At 41.4% G+C, this 26242-nt stretch overlaps 1 protein-coding gene across 1 annotated transcript; it reads right to left on the bottom strand.

Annotated features, from left to right (window-relative positions):
• Window positions 1-1060: 1060 nt before the first annotated feature.
• On the bottom strand, window positions 1061-24719 carry elnb (elastin b). Its single transcript, XM_026182773.1, has 51 exons — window positions 24607-24719; window positions 21799-21957; window positions 21186-21353; window positions 21034-21054; window positions 20773-20907; window positions 19380-19454; window positions 19035-19118; window positions 18442-18951; window positions 18159-18239; window positions 17992-18039; window positions 17801-17863; window positions 17677-17724; window positions 17452-17514; window positions 17303-17350; window positions 16867-17190; window positions 16652-16687; window positions 16239-16559; window positions 16040-16072; window positions 15488-15955; window positions 15373-15402; window positions 14944-15159; window positions 14421-14552; window positions 14300-14332; window positions 13921-13956; window positions 13701-13832; window positions 13556-13603; window positions 13355-13405; window positions 13018-13110; window positions 12809-12832; window positions 10761-10781; window positions 10408-10434; window positions 10312-10317; window positions 10173-10196; window positions 10024-10068; window positions 9565-9798; window positions 9240-9407; window positions 9090-9119; window positions 8958-9002; window positions 8630-8845; window positions 8490-8546; window positions 8156-8401; window positions 7851-7892; window positions 6671-7225; window positions 6508-6534; window positions 5863-6414; window positions 5255-5314; window positions 4842-4925; window positions 4638-4688; window positions 4430-4453; window positions 4092-4157; window positions 1061-2595 (listed from the first exon to the last, which is right to left on the bottom strand). The coding sequence occupies exons 1-51, from the start codon at window positions 24680-24682 to the stop codon at window positions 2573-2575; spliced, it is 6159 nt and encodes a 2052-aa protein (XP_026038558.1). The 5' UTR covers window positions 24683-24719; the 3' UTR covers window positions 1061-2572.
• Between the last annotated feature and the right edge of the window lie 1523 nt (window positions 24720-26242).

The raw sequence follows: 26242 nt of genomic DNA, 5'->3' as shown, positions 1-26242 counted from the left end.
CTATAAAGAAGAACGTCCACTGAGCCTGGCTTGACGGCAGGGCGCTGGAAAATAAATTGGTGTGTTTGAACTGAAAAAGCTGTGTTGACTTTCTATGATGACGGAGACTCACAAATGACTGAGCCTCGTGTCACAGAATATTAGCAGTGCAATAGACTTGGATGGCCAATGCTTACACCTGTCCTAAGACACCAATAGATGTTCCCTAATTCTAGTCACATTTTGAACTGTACTTTTAGGATACCTATTACTATTTAAACTAAACTGATGTAGTTGCCCCATTGGCTGAAATAACAGTTTCATTTTAAGGTTTTACTAGTAATTGAAAAGCAGCCTAATGCACCTTTAATACCTTGAATCCATTTCTAACCCAAACAAAGAGCAGAAACTTGGCTTTGTATGCACATTGTTCCTACTCAGGTTAGAGTGCAGTGGGATGCCAAAATGGCTTCAAAGCCCCCCTTCATTTGACTTTAAGGCCCAATCAGTTATGTAACCAACATCACTCAAAACCCTTGTCTATAGCCCACAACAATGACTGTCTGCACTGACAATTACTAACTGTTCTGTTGTGACGCTTGACCTGCATTACCAAATTAAGGAGCGCAGACTTTTAAAATAACTTGCCAAGTCTGCAGAATTGTCACGCTGGCACTTTATCACTAACTGATGTTGACTCGGCAGTACCCAATCTCAATCAGCGCCCAAATATGCACTGCAGCTCTTCATAATAGTTGTCTTTTTGTTAAAGTTTGTACAGCATCAACAACTAATTGTTCACTCTTCATATGAGTCACCACGTACACAAAGCTTCACTGCTGTTCTGCGTTTTTTTTTATACTCCCCTAAGCCACAGTTGTCTGTTTCCTTTCTCAGTACAGCATACCTTGCGGTTGAACCCACCACAGTTCAATATGCTAAAAAACCAACATCTACTTCTAGATGTTGAGCTTCCTCCTCTTGCCAAGTGGTTAAACCCCTCCTTGTTGTTTCATTATAGGGTTTTTTTTTTGTACGTGCTAAATTACTCCAGTAGCAATAAAATAATGACACAAAGAAGTCGTCATTGGTCATCTCTTTACTTCGGAGAGCATTGTCAGAGAGTTTACAAAAGTGCATAATTTTCTTCATAGGCCACATAAAAAAAAAGAAACACAGATGTTAAAAATCACACTGAGCTCGAGATGCACATGAGCTCAAATGCAAGACGAGATTCACTCACCCCACTTTTGACCCACTGACGTCACAGCCTGCACTGTGATTCAGCACACATTCAAGGACAATGTAGAAAACAAAGCACTTATACTCATCATAGTAGTAAACGGGTTTAAAAACTGTAAAAACACACACACAGAATGACTAACTCAAATATTTTAGTACTGTAATAATGCACTTGACTTTGTAAAATGAGGCTAAATACAGTTCTCAACATAATTTAAAAAGTCTAGTAAACGTGAGCAGTTTCCCCAACAGTGTTAAAGGAGGTTCATGAACAGAAGGAAAACGCAGTAATCAGTACTCCTCGGATGTCATGTACTCTAGTCATATTACCTCACATTTAGCTTGAATGCTTACCTCAACAGCAAATGTAAAAGCTAAAACTAAGCCCATTCAGAAAGTCAGGACAAATACACCCTCCTAACAATCAAAATATATGCACGCTAACCAATATTTTACATTTATACCATTGAGTGTGATGTGGCTATAAAACAGTGCCATTAAGTTGTGAAATGAGTGGAAGAATCTCACAGGTGGGCCTCAAGTGGTATCTGTGAGAATCCTCAGGCTCCATTACTGATACTACTGAGGCCTGAGTACAGCTCACATGGCCAGAGACTGCTTTTCAAGGATCAAAAGACTAGCACTACTGCATAAAATGCTGCCTTCATCTTCTCCTGTGACAGCAGCTGTTTGTCTCTGTGTCTGTACACACTACTTGTTTGTCCACTGATGTAAAAGATGCTAACAGTGAATTATCTGCTCGGCCATTCACTCTGCAGACATATCCCAGTTTAACTGGGTAGAAGTGTCGCCCTATATTTCTTTACACATTGCGTCAGCATGCAGACAGGTCTGAAGGAGCTGCCCTGAGGGAGTCCTTGGTGTCAGTCTTAACCCAGAGGATTTGTGCCAATACTTGCATAACAACACAAATGATAATCAACACAGCAAAGACAGACAAAAAGTGATGAAAAGAAATGCTGATTCTTCACTGTAGTGGTTCTCAACCCGATCATCAGGAATTTCTGGGGTTTTCTACCCACGTTATTTTATTTTTGAAACTTTCTTGAGAAATTGACATTTAATAATTTGACCAAAATAAAATGACTTAATTATCCAAAAAAGGGAAAAAAAGTATTTAACAAAGGGAAACAGCAATCTTCACCTGGCGGTGAATCTGATCCGGTTGAGAACCACTGCAACCTTTTATAAAACCCAAGCAAATGGAAATGTAAAAAGCGGGATGTGCTGAAGCTTTAGCTTCTGTGGCAGGTAAGACATTTACAGTGTGGGATCATGCAATAGCACCACTGTTGTTTTAATGAGGTCACTTCCTGTCTTTTGGTCTTTCTCACTTCCTCCTTCGGCCAGCTCCTAAAAAGCAGAACAAAGACAGCGTTATTCTTCACTTTACATGCAGTATGCAGATTGTTTAAATAAGACTTCCGCTGTTCATCCAGACCAACATAAAATGACAACTGTTAAATCCCACTTTATACTAACTCAGAATAGCTTCCAGGACATATTTCCCTTAGTTTATAGGGTCAAATGTTCATTTCCTACACAGACACAGAGTTCCTGTATTTGTGGGTGTTACCAATTGTTGCCAATTTTGAGCATGTCACTTCTGTAGAAAACATTTTTGGATCAGAGGAAACTCTCAGAGGAGTCTGGCAATTTACTCTAGAAGCTACTCTCGGTTTTTTATTAATTGAAAGTCTATCCCATCCCACAAAGATTACAGCCACACACAAAAAACATGACATGACTTTTCTTAAACCCTTAAAATGTATAACTAGAGGGTGAGTTTGATCTCCCAGTTGGTTGAGTCCTTAGCTAGTTTGTAGTCCAGAGCTGGTTTGTAGTTATGTTTGTATTTAGGTTACAAAGTTGCTTGCTTGTAGCAACATCAACATGAAATCTTATCTTGCCTACAACAATGCAGTCTCAGTGTAGCTTCACTGTGATTCTGGAGAGACCAAGTTGTAAACTACAACTTGATTGGTTTGCAGAGGCTTACACCTGCGAAGCAAAAATGTTATTTTTAACTAAAAAGAATAATTCTGGTCAGACTTCAGTGTCAGGTGAAGCAGGTGAGGACGTTGTCCTTGTCCTTCCTCGCATGTAGCACATGGCAGGAGGTCGTCAGCTTCAGATTGCTTTCAAATAATTTGCTGGAAAATGTTCAGTTTGCTTTAGATTAGGTTGCTGCCTGGACAGAGCATGTATGAGCAATGCACAAGCTAACCACCTAGCTATGGATTCAGTGGACCTGTGCTATTCTCACATCAACACAAATTGTTGCATTTGGATATCACAGGACTTTGTACTGGGGAGCTGGCAGGCCAAAGACCATTTAATATCTGGTCTAGTATGCGTGTGAAAATAATTACAGTGTATATTGGGAGGTGCGGAAATCTTTACTTGTGTTTTTTTTTTTTTAATTCCTTTCAAGTTGCAACACATGAAGAAGAACATATCATCGCTATGAGTCCTAAAATGAATGTAAATCACCTCTTCTTACTATATGATAGAAAATCTGTCTGTCCGTATGTTTGTCTCTTTGTCCGCAAACTCCTGCTAGATAATCAGGAGTTGAACAACTAAACATGACACATAGATACATCTCAGGCTCACGAAGGTCTTTATCTATATCGGATATTACAATGTCATCATGTTGCCTTGCAACCATCTAGCAAAGGGCTAAGATGATCCTTTTTAGCCCTTTTGCACCTTATAAAACCTTATAAAAACTTTGTATTATTATTATTTGTCAACACTATTATCTAATCGACAGAAGTGAGGCTAAATATTGTATTGCATAGGAAATGCAGTGATCAGGACTGTTATAATATGTCTATGACTTTTACCTCTGTAGCCCCTGGATCCAAGTAAACCCTGCATGGCTGCATATTTGGCTGCCTTCTGCGCTTTAGCTGAAGGTCATGATAGTAAAACAAACAAACAAACAAACAAACAAACAAACAAACAAACAAAAACAAGAAAACGAGTTTAGATACTTAGTTGTCAGTAGATATTTAAAAAACCTTGCATGTTACAATCAGAATTATCCTTGATATATTATATTTCACTAACAAGATAAGCAAAAGTAATATGTTCATCCGATCTGTGTATCTTTGTGTCAATGCTAGACCAACGTTGTTAATTTGGACATGCTTATTCCAGAGGACACAGTGAGTTTTCTTACATTTTTGTCCAGCCCCTGCATACCCTAGAGAACAATAACAGGAAAGATAAAGTCATAACAAACAACTGATACCTTACAATGGACTTTTTAAAACAATCTCAGAATAACACTGCTTTCTGTTTCCTGTTATTCTCAGTTTTGTATGATTTTACTCAAATGTGTATGCTGAGTATTAAAAAGAGGACATATGTGATCAAATCTGTCTCACCTGGATAACTTCCTATACCCAGCCCACCATATCCAGGACCAGCAGCACCTCCTGGAAGAATAAAAACATTACAGCTTTCAAAGTACTTCTTATCTGTGCCATGTTTACAGTGCAGTGCTATGAATTTAGTTGATTTTGATGTTTTGAAATATATTAAAAGCACATTCTCATTATCCTAATGACTATATTTTCATATAAACTGACCTGGTCCCCCACCAGGTAGTCCTCCAACTCCTTGGCCAGTTCCTCCAGGACCTCCTAGCCCTCCTGTACCTCCTGCTACGCTACCTAAACAGATAAATGGGTATGAATGAGAGACAAGTTAACTTTTTAATCAACATGGGGATATAAACAAAGGGCCAAATGAACACTGTTGTACCCAGTGGATTAGAGGCACTTGGGAGAATTTTTTATGTAAAATAAACCATCTTATTTTTATTACCAGTTATTACCAGTATTATTACCAGAGACTACAGATCTTTAGAGAGAACTGACACACCTCAAGTTAGTCACTAATAAAAGTTTTATCTCAGTCAAATTTTCACATGTCTGTTGTCTCTTTATTATAATGTGCTGTGTGCTAAACATTTACTTGACTTTATAAGCTGGAACCTCACCTTGGCCACCACCAGTGACGCCTCCTGTCCCAGTACCAGGAAGAACTCCGACTCCACCTCCTAATGAACAGTGATGTGATTAAATTACATAAATGACAAATAATACAACAATACATATGTTTCCATAGAGCAACGTGAAACAGCAAGTTAAACAGAGAAGCAGACTGAGCTGTAGTCCATGTTTATTAAAGGAATAGGATATTTGGTCTTTCAAATAATCATAATGGTCCGTCATACATTACAGTTTGTAACTGTAAAGAGAGCTCCTATGTCTAAGGTTACTTTCTGACAAGACTTTAATGCAACGACAAACACAAAGTGTGAGATACTCCCTCCATAGAATCCCACCACATAGCAAACCAAACCATATGATTCAGTTCCTGTTGCTTTTTGCTGCTGTTTACTCCTATGCATGATTTAATGTGGTGTTGATCCAGACAAAAAGTCAACTTCATGCATTCAGTTGGTTAAATTGGATTAGTTTAAGTGTCTCTCTGAATTAATTTACATTAAGTTTGTGCAAATGGTAGTGCTTTGAATGTAGAGGTTCTGATAAGAAAATATATGAGTTACTATCAAAAGCTTCTAAGTATATCTCAGAATTTTACCTGGTCCGTAGCCAGCTCCACCCAGCGACGAGCCGTAACCTGATTTAGACGGCTTTCTTGTTCCAAGTGTTTGGCCAGGTCCAAAACCACCAGTCCCAGCACCTCCAGGGCCAAAGCCACCAGTCCCAGCACCTCCAGGGCCAAAGCCACCGGTCCCAGCTCCTCCTGGGCCAAAGCCCCCAGTCCCAGCACCTCCAGGGCCAAAGCCCCCAGTCCCAGCACCTCCATGGCCAAAACCAGTCCCAGCACCTCCAGGGCCAAAGCCCCCAGTCCCAGCACCTCCAGGGCCAAAACCAGTCCCAGCACCTCCAGGGCCAAAACCACCAGTCCTAGCACCTCCAGGACCAAAACCAGTCCCAGCACCTCCAGGGCCAAAACCACCAGTTCCAGCACCTCCAGGGCCAAAACCACCAGTCCCAGCACCTCCAGGGCCAAAACCACCAGTCCCAGCACCTCCAGGGCCAAAACCAGTCCCAGCACCTCCTGGTCCAAAACCTCCAGGACCTGTACCCCCAGCTCCACCAGGGCCATATCCTCCCCCTAATCCTCCTCCTGGAAGAAAAGTTAAAATATATTTACACAGTTATAAACCATAAAAATATCTAAAACAACCATTAACCTCCCTACTCCAAACTAAACCCTTACCTGTTCCATAACCAGCTCCTCCATAACCTGGAAGAAACAATGAAAAAAACTTTGATAAAACATCTGTTTGCTGGCTGCATTTCTTATATCATGAAACCTCCATTAGGTATCTCCATTAGTATATGATCTAGCTAATGATCTTATTTATGTAATCCTTGCTTACCAGATTTATAAGGTTTTCTTTTTCCTTGGCCTGCCTGTCCAAATCCTGTTCCTGTTCCAACACCGCCTGGTCCGAACCCTCCAGTTCCAGTGCCAATACCGCCTGGTCTAAACCCTCCAGTTCCTGTGCCAGCCCCACCTGGTCCAAACCCTCCAGTTCCAGTGCCAGCTCCACCTGGTCCAAACCCTCCAGTTCCAGTGCCAGCTCCACCTGGTCCAAACCCTCCAGTTCCTGTACCAATACCGCCTGGTCTAAACCCTCCAGTTCCTGTGCCAGCCCCACCTGGTCCAAACCCTCCAGTTCCAGTGCCAGCTCCACCTGGTCCAAACCCTCCAGTTCCTGTGCCAGCCCCACCTGGTCCGAACCCTCCAGTTCCTGTACCAACACCGCCTGGTCCGAACCCTCCAGTTCCAGTGCCAGCTCCACCGGGTCCAAACCCTCCAGTTCCAGTGCCAACACCGCCTGGTCCAAACCCTCCAGTTCCTGTGCCAGCTCCACCGGGTCCAAACCCTCTAGTTCCAGTGCCAACACCGCCTGGTCCAAACCCTCCTGTACCTGAAATTCAGGCATAACTTAACTGGTAACCCTATCACATTTTTAATAAAAGCAAAAATAGTTTTACCAGGCTGTGGTGTACTCTATCTGGAAGTTTTGTGTTTAAAAGTTCTTTTTATTATATTTATACCTGCCTCAGAGAAGAAGCCTCTGAAATAAAAAGCATCATGTTGGTTTTAATTAGAAGTGCCGAGAGTATAAGAGTTGGGTTATTGACATCAATCACAGCTATATGTTTTGCTAATAACAACCTACATTTAGATTTGTGTACTTCCTTTACTCTTAAGAACTTGAAAGAACTGGACTTCTTTAAGTTATTTAAAGAAGTTAATTCAGAACTGAAGAAGCCTCTTGGATGAGAGGTGAAACGTCTTTAAATAGTTAACAAAGTCCAGTCGTCTTCTTTTGAGCTCTTAAAAATACCATGGTGACTGAGAACCTACACAGATGAAGTGCATATTTTATCATAACACACAACAGTGAAGGTATCACCACTTGTTATTTATTGCCTTTCAAACAACAGTATGTACATATGTAATGGCTAGCAGATGGTGATTTTTTTTTAATATATAGACAAAGAACTGACAAAAACACACTTCACAAGTGATTAAGTATAAATTCTCACCATGTCCAAAGCCAGCTCCACCTAGTGAGGATGATCCATAGCCTGTCAACAGAAGTTAACAGCTTGAGTATAGCTTATAAAATATTTTCCTAATCATTTTTAATTTTGTGTCTTTACATCAGCATAATGAAAAGAAGAACTGCAGGATTTTAAACAGGAGACAAACATGCAGCAAATTGTCCCAGCTTGGATTTGGATCAGGGGTCTGCTTTTTAGAGTTCTAGTCCTCTGACCACTCAGCTGTCGGGTTCATATATATAATACTTTATTGAATGTTGTTAGTCATAAATACTTGCTTATTATACCTGATTTAGGTGGTTTTACTACTCCACCAGGTCCATAGCTGCTTGGTCCTGTGCCAGCACCACCTGGTCCTATACCACCTGGCCTTGTTCCAGCACCACCCAGTCCGGTCCCAGCACCTCCGGTCCCAGCACCACCAGGACCAGTGCCACCAGGCACAAGGCCACCTGGTCCATAACCTATTCCACCTGGTCCAGTCCCATAGCCACCAGGTCCAAACCCAGTACCACCAGCTCCTGCTCCATAGCCTAAAAATCAAATATTTTAAATGTTTAGTTTCAGTTTTCTCTATACTTCCTTTATGTAGGTTTACTCTGTGTGTTCACTTCATTATACTTTTAGGTGGTTTTCCAGTGCCGGTGCCCAGTCCTGGACCTGTGCCATATCTAGAACCTGGTTAACAGAGCATTTAAAACTGTTAATACTAATAGTTATAAACTATTTAAATTAGATATTTTTGATCAATGTAAACTCACCGTCAGGTCTAACACCTCCCCCAGGGCCTACTCCTGTTCCTCCTGCTCCTACGCCACCATAGCGTCCAGGTCCAGTTCCATATCCACCAGGCCCAGTACCATATCCACCTGGACCGGTTCCATAACCTCCAGGCCCTGTGCCATAACCTCCTGGACCAGTGCCATATCCACCGGGGCCAACCCCACCTTGGCCCCCTGCTCCAAGAGTCCCATATGCTGATGGAAAGAATAAACACCCTGAATGGACTGTGTAGCATCTCTCATAGCTAAAGATTAAACAAAAAGTCTTAATTTAAAAAAGGAGAACATAATTTCTCAGTTTCTAAACCTTTGCCTGGTTTTGTTACTCCAGCTCCAGTAGGGTAACGAATGCCTGTGAGTGAAAAACAAAAATATTCTCAAATGTGGGTTGTTAAATTTGCTGGGATTTAAATGTTAAAGATAGTTTTAGGTAGCGCACCTCCCCCTGGTAAAACTCCAGTACCATAGCCTGTAATAGAAAAATGTGTGAAGTGCATAAACTGGGAATCATTATGTTATTGTATTATAGGAATTTAAGTTTAGCGTGGATACACAAACATTTGAGGACCAAAACATGAGTGCAGCTCACCTCCTGTTCCTACTGCACCAGGCCCACCAGCCCCAGGTACCAAACCACCTCCTCCAGGACCTCCACCCACTGCTCCAGGACCTCTTCCTGCAGATCCAGGACCACTTCCCACTCCTACTCCCACTCCTCCCTGTCCACCACTTGTGCCTCCTGCTATAGGTTTATAAGCTATAGTTTAAAAATATGAAGACATATTAGATGTTTTCCTTCAGTGTGTGGTGTTTTTTTTATACTTCATGACTGTTTGTTGTAATATTTGTTAGTCATGGCAAGTTGCACACACTGTCAAGAAGTTGGATAGTTAGTTAAAAGGCACAAGTGGCACCTTTAGGTGGTTTTGGTGTTGCTCCAACTGCACCTCCTGAACCAACACCTGTTCCAGTAGCAGGGCTGCCTTCTCTTCCTGTTGATACACCACCTGAAACACTTCCTGCAACTCTTGCACTGGTGGGACCCCTTCCTACTCCTCCCTGTCCACCTGTACCCGCTGTACCACCCCTGTATCCATCAGGGCCTCCTTCTCCATCACCTTCACCTGGTGTGTCACCTCTGGGGACACCTGCAGACAGAACATAGATGGTGTGCGGATGAGTGTTCACCACCATTGCAGCTGATATGACCTTTCTCTTTACAGTCTTTATTCAAAATGGTAGCTATTTTTCCTTTTAGTCTCACTTCTAGTCTTTTCCTATTGCTAATCTTATGATTTGAATCTGTGATCAGTATAAGTAAGTAATCCCTAAACTTAATTTGTAATTGATTATTTTTATCCTGTTTTAATCACCTGGGGGTTTGAGGGGTTTAACTCCAGTCAGATCACCACCAGAACCTGTAAAAGGCCAGATTTGAGAAATAATATTAATTTGTGAATAACTTTGCAAGAAACACATCAAAGAAATGCTGTGCACTGCATCTTGCTTTCATACATCTCACCTGTAGGGGGAAGTCCTGTCCCACCTGAATTTTAAAGAGAAATGTTCAAGAGAGTTGCCAGTGTAAATATGACACAGCAGTGTTTGCTGATATCTTTGTATCTTTCAGAAATCTGCAAGCCACATATAGGCCTACTTACCAACACCTGCACCAGCGGTTTGAAACCAGAAACACTGGTAAGTAAAATCCTGACAGCACTTATTTAAACTTTAGCAGTTTATGGAGGTTTACATACCACTTGGTTGCGCAGCTCCACCAACGACTGTAACAACAGCAGTACAGATTTATTTGTAAAAGCATAAATCAGAAAAAGTTAAGCAACATTTGTTTCAATTTGCAGCTGTTAACTGGTGTCAGTCTGCCATGCAGTATTCTCTGGTACTCTCAGGTAAACCAGTGACAGCCGTGACAGCATTTCATTGGAGAAATAACACGAGCCACATCAAAAAGGAGTCAGTGTGTCACTGCATGCTCAGTTTTATATTCAAATGCACATGCTTTTTCAATCTCTATAGTCAAGTACTGTTTAGAATGAGATCTGCTTTCCTTCAAATAAGATCTCAGTGTTAATTATTTATACTAACTTACCAGGGGTCACGCCTGTGGATCCTGTGGAATGTAGGAAGAAAGCTATTAGTTTAACTGTTATAAATTCAAAGAAGAGAAGTGGACTTCCTGTTGCCTCACAGATGTTGGATGCTTTGCAGTTAGAATATATTTCGATGTCCCCTAAAATGTCACCAGTGTTTTAACTCTAATCTTCGTGACCATTAGATTTTGCTCAGTAAATAAAGATCTCCCATCAGGAAATTGTATTGGCACTTTACTGACCTGTAATCACACACCCCTAATGCCTCGTAACACTTAATAGAACACAAAGATATTTATTGCTTGCTGTAATCAGTTCATTCAAGTTTTTGGATTTTGAGAGTTGTCATCTGCTGCAGGTTTGGTAGGTGTGAAAATACTGCAGCCAGTTTACACTGAAGAATATCAATAATAAAACATGAAATAAAGAAAAGAACTTAATTTGCTATTGCACACATACACTGGGTGTGTCACGTAAGACCATCAACAAAGCAATGGTGTACAAATACAAAACAAAATGTGCACTAAAGCAAAGTAAGGGGCACGATTTTATATGTAGACAATATTATCTTAAGTATAAAGTACATTATTTACCACATCGCACTCAGATTACTATAGAATGAATATATTTATCTCTTCTGTCTTTCTGTCCGTAAACATGATGGCTCAGTGTAGAGTGGGGTTATCTTAACCATCCATTAAAATTTGGCTTGCATCCACCAAGATCTTAAAAATCAACTCGGTGATTTATTGGTTGAAAAAAGCTGACTTAAAAACCATAACTCTTAGAAGTGTGGTGCCTATTGTCAACATATAGAGTACCATATAAAGATTTAAAATATCATCTCACATTTGACCTCTGACCTCTCATTCAGTTTCAATAGGTTGATCAGAAACTCAAAGTGACTGTAAAGCTATAAAGAGGTATTTAAAACAGTGATTCTTACTGCCATCGTTTGTACTGACAGCATGTGAGCATATAGGGATGATACATGAGGATTGTAAATGTCATGTTATTTTGGACCTCTGAGCTCTTTTTAAACTTCAATTACGGTCAATCTTTCATAAAATGTCTTTTATCTTTAAAACTATGCTTTCTACTGCCGTTTGTTTGCATTGGCAATATTTAGGGCATATTCCCAGTTTTATATTTTACATCTTCTTTTCTTTCAAGTTGACCCCAAACTTTTTTTTTATCTTTCAAGAAAGTATTTTCAGAGTTTCTGCAATCAAAGTTAACATTGGATACCCTTACCTGATTTTTACTGCACTACAAACATCTTAAAGTACATTTAAAAGAATTTAAAAAGCAAAATAGATATCTACATTATACAATGCAGTTCCCTCAAAAGTAAATGCTGCGCTGGCTTGGTGGACATTTGCTCTCATGGAGTGCTTGTTGTTTTAGATCTACTAGTCTGTAATATTATTTATTTGCTGATTAGTAACTGGATGAAATTTGTTGGAGAAAAGATTAAAAATGTTTTAGTAATGGTTGAATATGTTAGTCAAAATCTGAATTTGTGGCAACCATGTTGTATGGTAAATGGTAAATGGCCTGTATTTATATAGCGCTTTACTAGTCCCTAAGGACCCCAAAGCGCTTTACATATCCAGTCATCCACCCATTCACACAGACATTCACACACTGGTGATGGCAAGCTACGTTGTAGCCACAGCCACCCTGGGGCGCACTGACAGAGGCGAGGCTGCCGGACACTGGCGCCACCGGGCCCTCTGACCACCACCAGTAGGCAACAGGTGAAGTGTCTTGCCCAAGGACACAACGACCAAGACTGTCCAAGCCGGGGCTCGAACCGGCATCCTTCCGATTACAAGGTGAACTCCCAACTCTTGAGCCACGATCGCCCATGTATACTTCAAATGGCCACATGGTGGCACTGTCCACCCCCAAATGTAAGAAATCCAGCTCTTTTGATTCACAACAAATGTAGCTGAAATCTGTATAATGACTTGAACAGGAAAGCAGTGAAAGACAAAGACACAGCTACTGATGCACAGAAATGGATAAATACAGAATCTCTGACCTGGAAGTGTTGTCCCGTTGATTCCTGTTATATACAGATAGATTAAATAACATAAATTGAAGTAATACTGCTTAGATGACAGAAAGTTTCAACTAATATACAACTTTTAAACTAATACTGGTATTTCTGAAACACGTGGTTCAACCAGTAACTAAGTAATTATGATATGCATATATCTATATCTCTGTAGCATGAATGGCCAAAAATACCTGGCTTGGGTCCAATGATGGGGATTCCTGTTCCACCTAGACGATCTCTGTCACTCCCTGTACCTGCTGGTCTGCCACCGACACCGGTACCTCCTGTTTTAATAATTATGTAGGAATCTTTTCACATCTGAAAACTTATTTCGAACAAATATTTACAAATTAAGGTTTCTTTTTGTTGCTGTTTGTTTTTTTGTGTTGCTTCTTTGTTTGTGCACCATCTTCAGCAACCATCAGAATTCCTGACCTGATTGATTGTGAGAATTGTCATATGCACAAAAGTCTGTGGATGATTTCAACATAAGAAAATGTTCTCAAGAATCCAGAGAGTTTCACACACCCTCTCCACCAGGACTTCCAGACCCCTCTATCACAGTGTAAATATCATCACCTGAAACAAGGACAGAATAATAAAAGGACTGAGATTAGAAACTAGCACTCCATGTAATGTCTGGAATGATTAGTAATATAAATTTAAATAGTCAAATAAAACGTGTTTGCATATTGATTGTGTGTGTTTACTCTAACACTGCACAGATACCTTCTGTTGCCGGGGTTGGTGTGCCTCTTGTGTCTTCAAGTCTTCCTCCTGATCCAGCAATAGACAATTGAACTCGTAAATTGTGAAAATGATAGTTAACTGTAATATGATTTTTTTAAATTTTATCCTTAGCACAGAGGCTCACCACTTGGTCTGGTTGTTGTCTGGTTGGTGCCAGTGGTGGTTCCATTCGCTGAAACGCCAGGGCCGGTCCCTGTTCCTGCTACTGTAGTGCTGGTTCCAGTTCCTGTCCCAGGTACAACTCCACCAGGTTGCCCTACAGATTATAAAAGAGATAAATTCAAAAGAGGTGCTTAAAAAGTTTATTTATTATTTTCCACTTGACTTGTCAGACTACACCTTACCAAACTTTGCAGCTTTAGATCCAGCCGTGCCGTAGCCTGAGGATCACAACAAATCAAATGTGGTTAAAAAAAAGAGAGTAAAAAACATCATTTTAAGTAAACATTAGAAACAACAGGAATAGTGAGTGTGTAGCTTGTTGTATATTACTTTTCCTGAATGGAATGATTTTTTTTGTACCTAATTTTCCTTGCTAACTTTGAAACAAACAAACAAAAAGAAATGAGCAACTAATATTTTAGTTTTTAATAACCCTCGGAGCACTCCAAGTACTCCACCTGTGCCAGCTCCACCTGGACCTTCATCAAAATCATATGAAGATATTTTCACCATTATTCACAAAGTAAGAGAATTCAGTTTGAAAAAAAAAAACATTCATACCATATTTAGCAGGTTTTAATCCAGGTCCATAACCTGCAAATACACATAAAAAGTTTCATTTTAAAGATTCTAAAGCGCTACAATCAGAATTGTCTAGCAAAATTATCATTGCTTCCTAAACCTGGTCCAAATCCAGTCCCTGGTCCTAGACCATAACCTCCACCTGGTCCATAGCCTGTGCCAACTCCAGGCCCATAACCACCAGGTCCATATCCTCTTCCAGTCCCTGGGCCCGTGCCACCACCAGGAAGACCTAGGAAGGTTCAAAAGTGTGTGAGTAGTTTATCTATAACAAAAGCTTAAAATATCTTTAAAAAGAAAAACAATTTCTAACCATGGAAATATTTTAAATATTGTTGCTGTTTAAAAATTTATATCAAAAATGATTTAATTCTAATTGACTGATTATAATTCCTACCAAAATCTGATGTAAGAAACTTAAAATTATTGCCTTCATTTAATTATAAAATTACATTATATTTTGAACTCTTCCTGTGTTAATGCTCATGTATATTACATTAGTTTGCACTATATTTAGACTTGGGTCCCTCTGCATATCCTGTGAGATAAGCACGAGGGGACAAATCCTTTAAAGCTAAGTGTATCATATTTAGAACTATAAGACGGGCGTTTCATGTCTGTACCTCCAGCACTGCCTGGTCCAAATCCGCCTGGTCCAACTCCTGTCACAACACCAGACCCCGGTATACCACCTGCCCCGAGTCCTAGCCCCGGTCCACCACCTGTTGACACTCCACCTTGTCCAGGAACCCCTACTCCAACTCCAAGCCCAGAACTAGGCCCGGTTCCTCCTCCAAGGCCTCCTGCACCAAGGGCACCTCCAGTACCTCCAGGAACACCTGCAGAGAGCAGGATTTTATGAGAAAACAAAAACTTGTCAGATCCACAGACTTGTCAGATGTCAAAACTAAAGGTGTGATTAGTAACATTCATTAGAAGTACATAGTTGTGTGAGTTCAGGTGGATATTCTGATATTCTCTATACATATATTTTATGAAATTGCAAATTTACTGCATCAATGTCATCAGACATTTAGTAGGTTGTTTCTTACCATATTTGCGCGCTTTGGCTCCAGCATAACCTGCAAACGCATCAGCATTAGTTTTATATTAGCCAGTGGACCTATTTTAATTCTGACATGGCTCCTTATTTCTCTTCTATCATACCTCCAGGTCCATAGCCAGCACCACCGGGTCCAACTCCACCTGGGCCATAGCCAGCACCACCGGGTCCAACTCCACCTGGGCCATAGCCAGTACCAACTCCACCTGGCCCAACTCCACCTGGGCCGTAGCCAGTGCCAACTCCACCTGGTCCAACGCTGCCTGGACCGTAGCCAGTGCCAGCACCACCTGGTCCAACTCCACCTAGGCCATAGCCAGTGCCAACTCCACCTGGTCCAAGTCCACCTGGGCCATAGCTAGTTCCAACTCCACCTGGTCCAAGTCCACCTGGGCCATAGCCAGTGCCAACTCCACCTGGCCCAACTCCACCTGGGCCATAGCCAGTGCCAACGCCGCCTGGGCCAACGCCGCCTGGGCCAACGCCGCCTGGGCCATAACCAGTTCCAGCACCACCTGGCCTTAGTCCTCCAGTACCTGTTCCTGGACCTCCAAGAGCCCCACTTAACATGCCTTTCAGGAGAAAATTGTTAATTTTTAGCTACTTTGATTTATTTTGATGAATAATCTATAATAAATAGAGAAGTTATGTCTTACCATATTTACGAGCTTTGGCACTGGCATCATACCCTGAAATAAAATTATAGTATTTATGTATATTGTATGTCTTTGATAATGTCATAGATTTGGTTTCATAACTGCACATTCTCAAGTTAGTGTTGATAGTAGTGTACAATATAGTTTATGTATATTTTAATATTTAATATGAGATTTTAATATAGTGATTCATAATTACCCCCAGGTCCCACTCCTACTGACCCAGTGCCAGTACCACCTGCACCATAGCCAAGACCCCCTGGTCCAGTGCCAGTACCACCTGGACCATAGCCAAGACCACCTGTTCCAGTGCCAGTACCACCTGGACCATAGCCAAGACCACCTGGTCTGGTGCCAGTACCACTGGGACCAAAACCAACTCCAGAGCCAGGTCTCACACCTCCAAGGCCTCCAGATGTGCCAGTACCTGAGCCGCCTGGACCAAAACCATAGCCACCACCTGCCCCTCCTGTTCCAATTCCAGAACCAGGCCCTCCTGCAGTCCCGACACCTCCACCACCTGGAGAAATTTAAGGCACTTCGAGTGTTGCAAACAACACATATTCATCATGTAATTTGGGTATTTTACAGAAATCAAGAAACGTGTCTCACCATATTTGCGTGCTTTGGCTGAACCTGGGCCATAACCTGTGGCCATATCAGAATACAAAGTTACCAAACCACAAAAGGACCCATTAAACCCCAATAAACATATTTAATTTCAAATCTTGTTTGTTGAAGAATTTTCAGAATTTATAAATAACATCTATGAATAGAAGATTTCTGAATGGATGCATGATGTAACTTTGACAGGAGTATGGAATTACCTAAGCCTGGTATGCCACCACCTACTCCAGGGACACCTCCAGTTCCAACTCCACCTCCAAATCCAGGGACACCTCCAGTTCCAACTCCGACTCCAAATCCAGGTCCAGTTCCTGTTCCAACTCCACCTCCAAATCCAGGTCCCCCTCCTGTTCCAACTCCACCTCCTGTTCCAATACCGCCACCTGTTCCAACTCCGCCTCCAAATCCAGGTCCGCCTCCTGTGCCAACTCCACCACCTAACCCAGGTGAGACTCCCCCTCCAGGAACTCTTCCAACCCCACCCCCAAAAGTGCCTCCTTGACCAAGCGCGCCTCCAGCTCCACCTCCATAAATACAAATTTAAACAAAGTATTTTTCTATTAGACCACAATTATTCAGTTACTTTTGCATTATTGATGTTGAAAATGAGGCTTACACCTCAACTGTGGTCTGTACCGTATTTAGCTGCAGCTTTGGCTGGATTCTTCTTGGATTTTCCCACTCCTGCAAATAAAATAAAAAAAGTTGAATTTTTCCTTTCCTTTTTGTCCTGCTGGCCTGTAGCGCTACATGCTGGATCTTCTTCATGTCTCTGCTTCTCTTACCTGTTTTTGGTGATATGAGGGGATAACCACGAAAAATCCCAGGCAATGGCTGTCCTCGCCCATCTAAGGTGAGAGATAGACTTTACACAGAAGCCCTTTAAGGTTCTAACTTGCTGCCATTCACTAATATTTTTTTAAGGTCGTAATATTTAAAAGCCAATTAATGCACAACAGTTGTACTTGTAATATCACACAGCTTTTAGGTTTAGGCTTTATGATGCTTACTGCCTGCACCTCCCGGTCCAGTGCCACCCTGACCAAGTACTCCAGCTCCTGCAGGGAACAAGGCAACGTGTTTTTTTTTTTTGAAGATGAGATTTTACAGTATTCACAAAGTTCATGTACATACCACTCTGAGTTCCTAGTCCAGTTCCTGTAGCCACTCCAGGGAGAACACCACGGCCTCCAAACCCTGATCAGAGAAGACGGGATAACACTTGCAACCTCTTCTGTAAACAAAATCTCTTATACTGATATATTGTTTATTTTATCGTACCATCGTGCATTTATTTATCATATGTTTGATATGTTTCAACATACCTTGGCCTGGGACAAATCCACCTTGATAGAGTCCAGGCACGCCAATGCCTGTGTGACATCATATTAACGCAATACCCCACCGCCACCCAAAAAAATCAGTGTTTCTGGTTTAAATTTAGAACTGCAAAGCCTTTTGCATTCGTGTTTTTGTGTTGTGATAAGTTTACCTGGGACTTGCTTTGATGCTTTTCCACCACTCTTTACCCCAGGTCCTCCTCCAGTGGTACCAGTCTGTGGCAATGTTGGAACTGAAAGAGGAAAAATGTTTTCTATAGACAAAATTTTCATCAACTTTAAAAAGTAAGACACAAACTACTTGAAAATTCAGAATAGTATGTTTTACAAATAGCGGGAAATGCGGCATGCACTGTTTAAATATCAATTTATTATTACGATTTAATCACAAAAGCTTTCTTTCTATTGTTGAGGAAATGTATGTATATTATATACCTCCCCCAGGCCCAACTCCTGCACCACCGGGGCCAAATCCTGTTCCACCAGGCCCAAGTCCTGCACCACCAGGGCCAAATCCTGTTCCACCAGGCCCAAGTCCTGCACCACCAGGGCCAAATCCTGTTCCACCGGGGCCAAGTCCTGTTCCACCAGGCCCAACTCCTGCACCACCGGGGCCAAATCCTGTTCCACCAGGCCCAACTCCTGTACCACCAGGGCCAAATCCTGTTCCACCAGGCCCAAGTCCTGCACCACCAGGGCCAAATCCTGTTCCACCCGGTCCAACACCTGCACCACCAGGGCCAAATCCTGTTCCACCAGGCCCAACTCCTGTACCACCAGGGCCAAATCCTGCACCACCAGGGCCAAATCCTGTTCCACCTGGCCCAACCCCTGCACCACCTGGTCCAAATCCTGTTCCACCCGGCCCAAATCCTGTTCCACCCGGCCCAACCCCTGCACCTCCAGGCCCAAATCCTGTTCCTCCAAGTGTTGTCCCAACTCCACCTAAGATGAAAAAGAAAGATATGATATCATAGGTCAGTCATATAGTATCATCTAATATTAATTCATAAACATATAGTACCTACCTGTTTTAGGAGGTTTGGGACCAGTTCCACCAATTCCTGGGTATTGAACTCCTCCACCTGGTCCATAACCACCTCCATATCCACCTGTGTTAGACCAGAGTGTTATTTGCTACATATGCATCCTTAAAGGCAAGCAGTTTATATTTATGTTTACCACACATTTATGGTAAATGGAAACTTAAGAAGATTAAATAAATCATATTTCAGCCATTTCCAACGCTTTGTGTGGTATGTACAGTATGCCTATGGTATTTGGATCACAGAGATCCAGCATGTATAAAGGTAAGTATTTAGCTGATATACATGCAAGAGCCACGCTGATACAGACATATGAAATCTGCTGACCTCCAGGTGTGTAACCTGTTCCAGCTCCAAGTCCTCCACCAGTCCCAGTACCTCCTGCTCCAAGGCCTCCAAACCCTGGTGAAAAAACGTAAAGAAGGAGCACTTAGTACTACCTAAATTTCCAAACACAAATTAAATCATACACTAACTAATTTTGTGCAACTTGATGTACTTTTTGTACTATTACACATTTATGTCTGCTCAAGACAAAACTACAGTTTTTAGAGTCATAATCTTTAAAACCTCTTAAACTTCCGGCTTTAACAGTAACTGAATCAATTACAGCTGGTCAAAGAGAGGAATCAAAAGCCTCTAAAGAGATATGAATGAAAATAAAACATGTAGCATAAATAAAATTCTGCAACTTCCCGTTAAAACAGGTGCTGCTGTTCATGCTTCGTATACAAATTAGGTCATTTCGAGCTTCACACAAGAACTTTTTTCTTTGAAATATAATTTAATTGTCATTGTGTTCGTTTGCATAATTTTGGCTTGCAATGGTTTCCATTTTTGGAACTTACTTTTATTCATAATGCATGCCTTCTATTGCTTGCCTATGTTTACATGTACCTCCTCAGAGTGGAACATGCAAACACACACACACACACACACACGCACATACTTAGTGTACATAAACATGCAGTGAGGATGAAAAATGTGTTCACTGAGATGGCCAGACGTCAGTAAACTGGAAAATATGATATGTGAATCTGTTTCCTTTGCTTACACTTACCTGGACTTGGTTTGTTTACGCTTTCTAAATAAAGGCACAATAGATGGATTTCAAAATGTTACACAAAGCCTATGTTTAACGTCTAGGATTAGTTTGGATATTGTCACTTCCATGATTTGGGGGATTGAAAACAGAATGGACTGAAATTCCAAAACATATCAGTCTTTCTGACTCATGTAATGACTTTTTTCCTTCATTGGGAGTCTGCCAAGCCTAATGGATCAGCCTTTATCGCTGTATGTGTCTGTACTGATCAGGCTGGGTCCCCACCAACAGTAAACTAGAAGACAGAAGATATGAAATGAAGGTACATCGATGCTGTTCTTATCCTGCTCCCTGGAATTAACCAGAGGCTGAACACAGATCCCCGAACTTTAACATGTACTATGTAGAGATGGCACGATACCACTTTTTTATGTCCGATACCGATACGTAAAATAGCAGATTGCATTATTAATACTTGATTTTTTTTTCACGAGTAATCTCTTTGTGAAGTTAATGTATTAATTTATGTTTTATATTATTTATCAAATATGCCTGTCACTTGTTGCTGAGACACACTGTTGTGCTGAAAATCTACAATTTATGATATGCTACCTGTACCCTCCCCCCCCCCCCAAAAAAAGAAAAAAAAAATCATGATGAATATGCCTTGAGTACCGGTTCCAAAACCTCCTGGACCAACTCCTCCAGGCCCAGCTCCGTAACCACCAGGACCAACACCACCTGCTCCAAAACCACCCGTCCCGACTCCGCCTGGTCCTAGTCCTGTTCCACCAGTACCATAGCCGCCTCCTATTTAAATAAAGGAGAAATCACCTTGAGCTCTTAGAGCCATCAGAGTGATCTATAAGTTGACTTTTTGTTGCATAAATTTCATGACATTTGAAGATTTATTGAAAAAACAAACAAACATATTACCTGTTTTTGGAGGCTTGACACCTTTAAGAAGAAAGTAATCAGGACAGTTAGGTGAAAAGTAACAGAAGGAAAAACTTTGCTCTTTGCAGATAATTAAATCAATCAATAAATCAAGAAGTAAACAAAATATCTCACGACTATATTTGTCTTACCAGTCCCAATGCCTCCAGGTCCCAGTCCTCCAGGACCAAAGCTGCTGGGCCTAAAACCTCCTGGTCCCACTCCTCCTGGTCCCAGACCCGGTCCAACTCCACCTGGTCCCACTCCACCTGGTCCGACTCCTGGGCCTACACCACCTGGCCTTTGACCCCCATAGCCCCCTGAGGAATAGAGTGATTGTGAGTTGAAAGCACAGAAAGATTGATGTAGATGACATGTGTATGTAGAAAGCTGAAAAGCAGCCAAACATCATAGGCAAATTTATGGCCAGATTTTGTTCTTGTTGTTGAACGCAACATGAGGAATTCATTATTGGTGAGACATGAAAACATAGCGTGGCGTTTAAAGCTTTTTCATGGCTTGTAACCTGGAACTCCTCCAGTAACTGATTTCATTTAAACAGAAGGTATAGAACATTTGAAAAATGGTGCTTGTGTAATTGACGATAAATCTTAAATCTTTAGCTATTTTTATGAGAACAACTGCATCTGAAAGGAATGCTGATTACCTGTAGCGGTCCAAGGATAACTTGAAACATGTCAGCCAGTGTTTCTGTGCAGCTGCAGTCAGATTCAGTAAAACTTGGGGAGAAACTCTCAAACCTACCTCCACCAGCTCCTGGTCCAAAGCCTCCTAGAGCAGTACCAGTGCCTCCTGGTCCACCTCCTCCAGGCTGAAATCCTGTCCCAATGCCTCCTGGTCCAAATCCGGTTCCAGCTCCTGGCCCGACTCCTCCAGTCGCACCTCCAGCAGGTACATATACCCCTGTTCACAGTGTGCAAAAGCAATGTGTTTAATATTGTAGGTTTTTCTGTGCCTGTAGAAATATTCTGCTATAAAAAAACAGTGGGTATTATTGATAAAATAAAGTTGCACAGTTCTTTTTATATGAGCAGACAAAGCCATTTACATCACCTTACAAACACAGCAATTTATTGGTGACCATGTTTCGGGCTCCTGACAGAATTTGTGGAATTTGTGAGTCATCTGTCGGCGCTAATAGGGCATAATTTTCACCTCTTTGCAGGATGTAACCCATTTAATTTGCCTAAACACCAAGGATTACATTTAACAAATAGAATCTAATGCCACACAAGCAGGGAGATGATGAAAAGTGTGGAAAGCGTGTACGTGTGCGCTTGTCCGCAACGATTATCATCTCTTTGCTCCATATCCGAGTTTCTCTGCAGCCAATAACAAACGCTGTTTCATACAAATGGCATGCTTCGGTCACAATTCTCACACTTTTTTGCACCTATGTTGTTTTCAAATCACAACAACCAAAAATAGAACCAGGGAGCGTGAACAACTATAAAAGGAAAGGCTTTCTAAGGTCCCACAGTCCAGATGTGTAAAGGTCTGTAGGGATTCCTAAAGAATGTGGGTTACTGATCTCATAGTGTTGCCATGTACAGCACATTTCCAACACAGTAAATAACTTAACTGTTCGGTCATTCAGCTCTGCCGGCTAGATTGTTCTGGACAGGCTTGCCAAAAGGCTTTTGTTGTTTTTGGAGGAATTTTTATTGGAATTAAACATTGGACAGGACAGGTATGCTCTCAAATTCACCAGAGATTTGGTCACTGTTTGGAAAGGGATTTTTCTTCAGGGTCATTAATAACTCATTAGTGAAGTAATAATGCCTGCCACATTTAATTGCTAAGTCCATATACAAATATTACTGTTTTAGGCCATGCTAGCCTAACTGCGGGAACCCCAGAGGACAAATTCTGCTGAATTTGGTGATTATTTCCTTTATTACAATCAACAGGTTTACATCTGAGCTTCAGATTAAAACTGGTCTTTCATTGTTTTGGATGTTCTTCAATGCACTTTGGTGAGCTGGTTGTTTTTGCAAGTTTTATTCCCATCACCGGGTTTCAATTAGTTCAATATCTTGTTTTATAGCACCCAACAACTTGGATTAATTTGCAAGGAGTTATAACTTCACAGAGTCTGAACTTCAGTTTTGTTATTTTAAAGCTCAGAAAAAGTCACAGTATGTCTGATGGCTCACTTAACATCCAAATCCAGTGATCATATTTCACTCAAGGCAGGAAAACCTTTTGTCATGTAATCCTCTTTTCACTTCTCATTTCCTGCCATCGCAACACTGACTCTTATCTAATTTAGAAAGACAAAAACTTAAGTAACACTTCCTGTATCCAGCAGCTTAATTGTGCGCTCTCTGTATGCTGGCCTTTTTTTGTCACTGAAGTCATCACGCAATGCAGACTTCAGGAGGTAGGTGGTCCTATCAGATAAAGGCAAAAAAGCAATCTGGCATTCTTACCTTATTTTTGGCTTCTGCTTCTAAAACTCACACAGTTTAACTTTTGCTGTACCCTATAAAGTCTGTGCTGAGGTTTTCAATTTATTTTTGGCTTGAGGTACCATTTTAAAGAATGCAGATGTTGAGATCCCAAGCAAGACCAAAACAAAGAAGCTAAACAGCAGATACCATCTCCTTGCTTTCCAGTGATCGTGCAGTGGTTCAGCCTGACCTCGAATGAATGCAAATTACACAACAGTCTAGAACAGCTCTTAAACCAGCGGATGTCTCGTCTAACAAGACAGGAAGAGTTGAGGGGGAACCTCTTCAGATCAGCCGGCTCAAAGCTTAAACAGACAAGACAATGAAAAGGCATCTTGGAGGGATGAGGTCTGGAGCACACAGTTTGAATTAAACCTTTTAATACGGTGCAACACCTCATTAAAAGCTTTAAGTATAACCCTGTTGTCCAGACCTCATGCCTCAGGAGCTGACTGTGAGAAAATGAATACACCTGGGCTTTGAGAAGTTATTTGTCTAAAGTGTGTCATCCTTAATTTACGCGTTCACCTGCTTCAGCACTTTCTTCCAGACAGATGAGGGGGGAGGAAACTAGCATTTGGAAAGTTAAAGCAGCAATATCTTAGAATCACTCAACAAAGCATTGTCTTCTTGATTTATTGTTAAGAAAAAAATGCACTTTTTATGAACATATAAGGCATGTTGACTGCAAGGTCAATGTAGTATTTTCAGAAGGCTGCAAATGAATTTGACTAAGAAAACCATTTTTAGACTTTAAGTTCTTCAGAGTTGAGATGGGACAGGCTGCAGACATGTTGGTAATGATGCTACACTCATGGTGCTAAGAAATAGCTTCTTCAGTCAAGTAAATTTAGCTCTGTAGTAGATTTTTGGACATTGAATACAATGTGCTTTCACTGAGGAAATCGATGGTATAATAATAGAATAATTGTTAGCGGCCAGTTTATAAATGCAAAACCTCTCACAGATCTCATAGAACATAGACAAACAAAGAAAAAAAAGAGCTGTCCATGAATTTCTCTTTTACAAATGCTAAAGAAACTTTATGTGACACCTGATCTCTACTGGGTGCCACACACATGCAGTAAAGGGGACCCACCTCCTTGCAGCGAGGGTTTCCACAGAGCCAGGAGAAGGACTCCATGCAGGTATGTGGCCACCGTCCCTCTTGCCATCCTGCTCCAAAATGTCCCTCTCCTCTCCCAACTTGCAGGTTTTATCCCCAGCAAGCCTATCAGGGCTTACCGAGGCCTTCAGAAAGAAGGAGGGAAAATGAGTGTGAGCATAAAAAAAGAGGGGGGGGGGGATGCAAAACAGGACAGTGTGTAATTGGCTAAAGACAGAGAAAGAGAGCGATAGACAAGGAAAGAAGGGGAGAGGGAGAGAAAACACACTGGATCACCTCATTAAAGCAAATGGGTTGTTCTAACCCCCCAGACTGTTGGGATGCATTTATTTTGCTCTTTGCTGCCAAGAAAAGAGAGTACGTAGGGTGGGTGGGAGTTTGGGAGAGAGAGCAAGGGAGGTTTGGGATGAATGAGTGACTATGAATTTGAAGAAAATGGGGGGGGGCACTTCTTTGTTTTTCTCCACAAATCATTAAGAAAAGACAGAAGTGTGAGTGTGCCCTGGATTCCACTAGTGTTCCAGGTTAAAATGCAGGAAAACTAGAGTGATTCACTATATATGATAGATCTTTAGTACTAACTAATGAGTACTGATGTGTTTTTACAAAAAAGCTATAGATACCAATGATGGACAGAGTTTTTAATATTGTCGTTTGTTGTGTTCATTCAGGTAAATACAAGACCAGGACTGAAGGTTGGCAAGCGGTGATGGATTAGTCAATGTCCTAAGAATTTTTTTTTTTACTAATTTACCTGATCATGCAACCTTCTGCAGGAGAGGAGATGATGCAGAGAGGTGGAGGAGAGACACACAAGAAACAGCAGCCAGTACCACAAAACATTAAAAAAGAGAAGAAAAGCAACATGTAAAAATGCTATGTAGGCATCAAAATGTAAGCATCATCCTAATCAGAGACGTAACCCTGCCAGTTTGTCACCTTTTGACTTTTCATCCACAAGTCTTTGTCTTTTTTATGTCCCCACTTTGTGTCCAGCAGCCTCGGCTGACTCGGAGACACACCAGTCAGGATACCTGATCAGTGTTTTTATTTAACCAGGGCTATTACTGGGGTTTTCTCTCCATGTTTGGGCTGGCTGGTCCTGTCTGGCAGGATTGCCGAAATAATTTCTTTCTCTGGAGGTAATGGGCCTGGAAACAGATGAAGTAAATGAGCTAATGGCACCTAAAGACTGCAGGACTGAGGATGGGTGAAGCACTTGAGTCCTCTCACATAGACTGTGCTTCTTGTTCTTTGGCAGAAAAATGTGGCTTCATAGTGGATATTAGATCATTTCACTGACCTCTTCTTTACAGCCACAATCAGCTGTAGACCTATGACCAGTGACTTGTGGTCACTCAGGTAAGCAAAGCTGGGTTTCAGGGCTTGAAGAATAACATTTTCATGCAGTGCAAGTTTCCTCTTTTGCAGTGGCTGATCTGAAATGTGGCAGATGTTTCTGTCATGTGTTCATGTAGACTCATTTGGCTTTGTTATCTTTAAAAACTAGTAAATGGGAGTCTTTTATTTTTATTTCTACATGAGTGTATAGTCTGGCCATTTTTGTCTGTTTCAGAGACAAAGAAGGAGAGAGTCGGTACCTGACCCC

This window comes from Astatotilapia calliptera, chromosome 10 (assembly GCF_900246225.1).
Source record: "Astatotilapia calliptera chromosome 10, fAstCal1.2, whole genome shotgun sequence".
NCBI classification, from domain to species: domain Eukaryota; kingdom Metazoa; phylum Chordata; class Actinopteri; order Cichliformes; family Cichlidae; genus Astatotilapia; species Astatotilapia calliptera.
The sequence above is the reverse complement of the archived record's forward strand: the minus strand, read 5'-3'. Positions and strand labels throughout refer to the sequence as shown.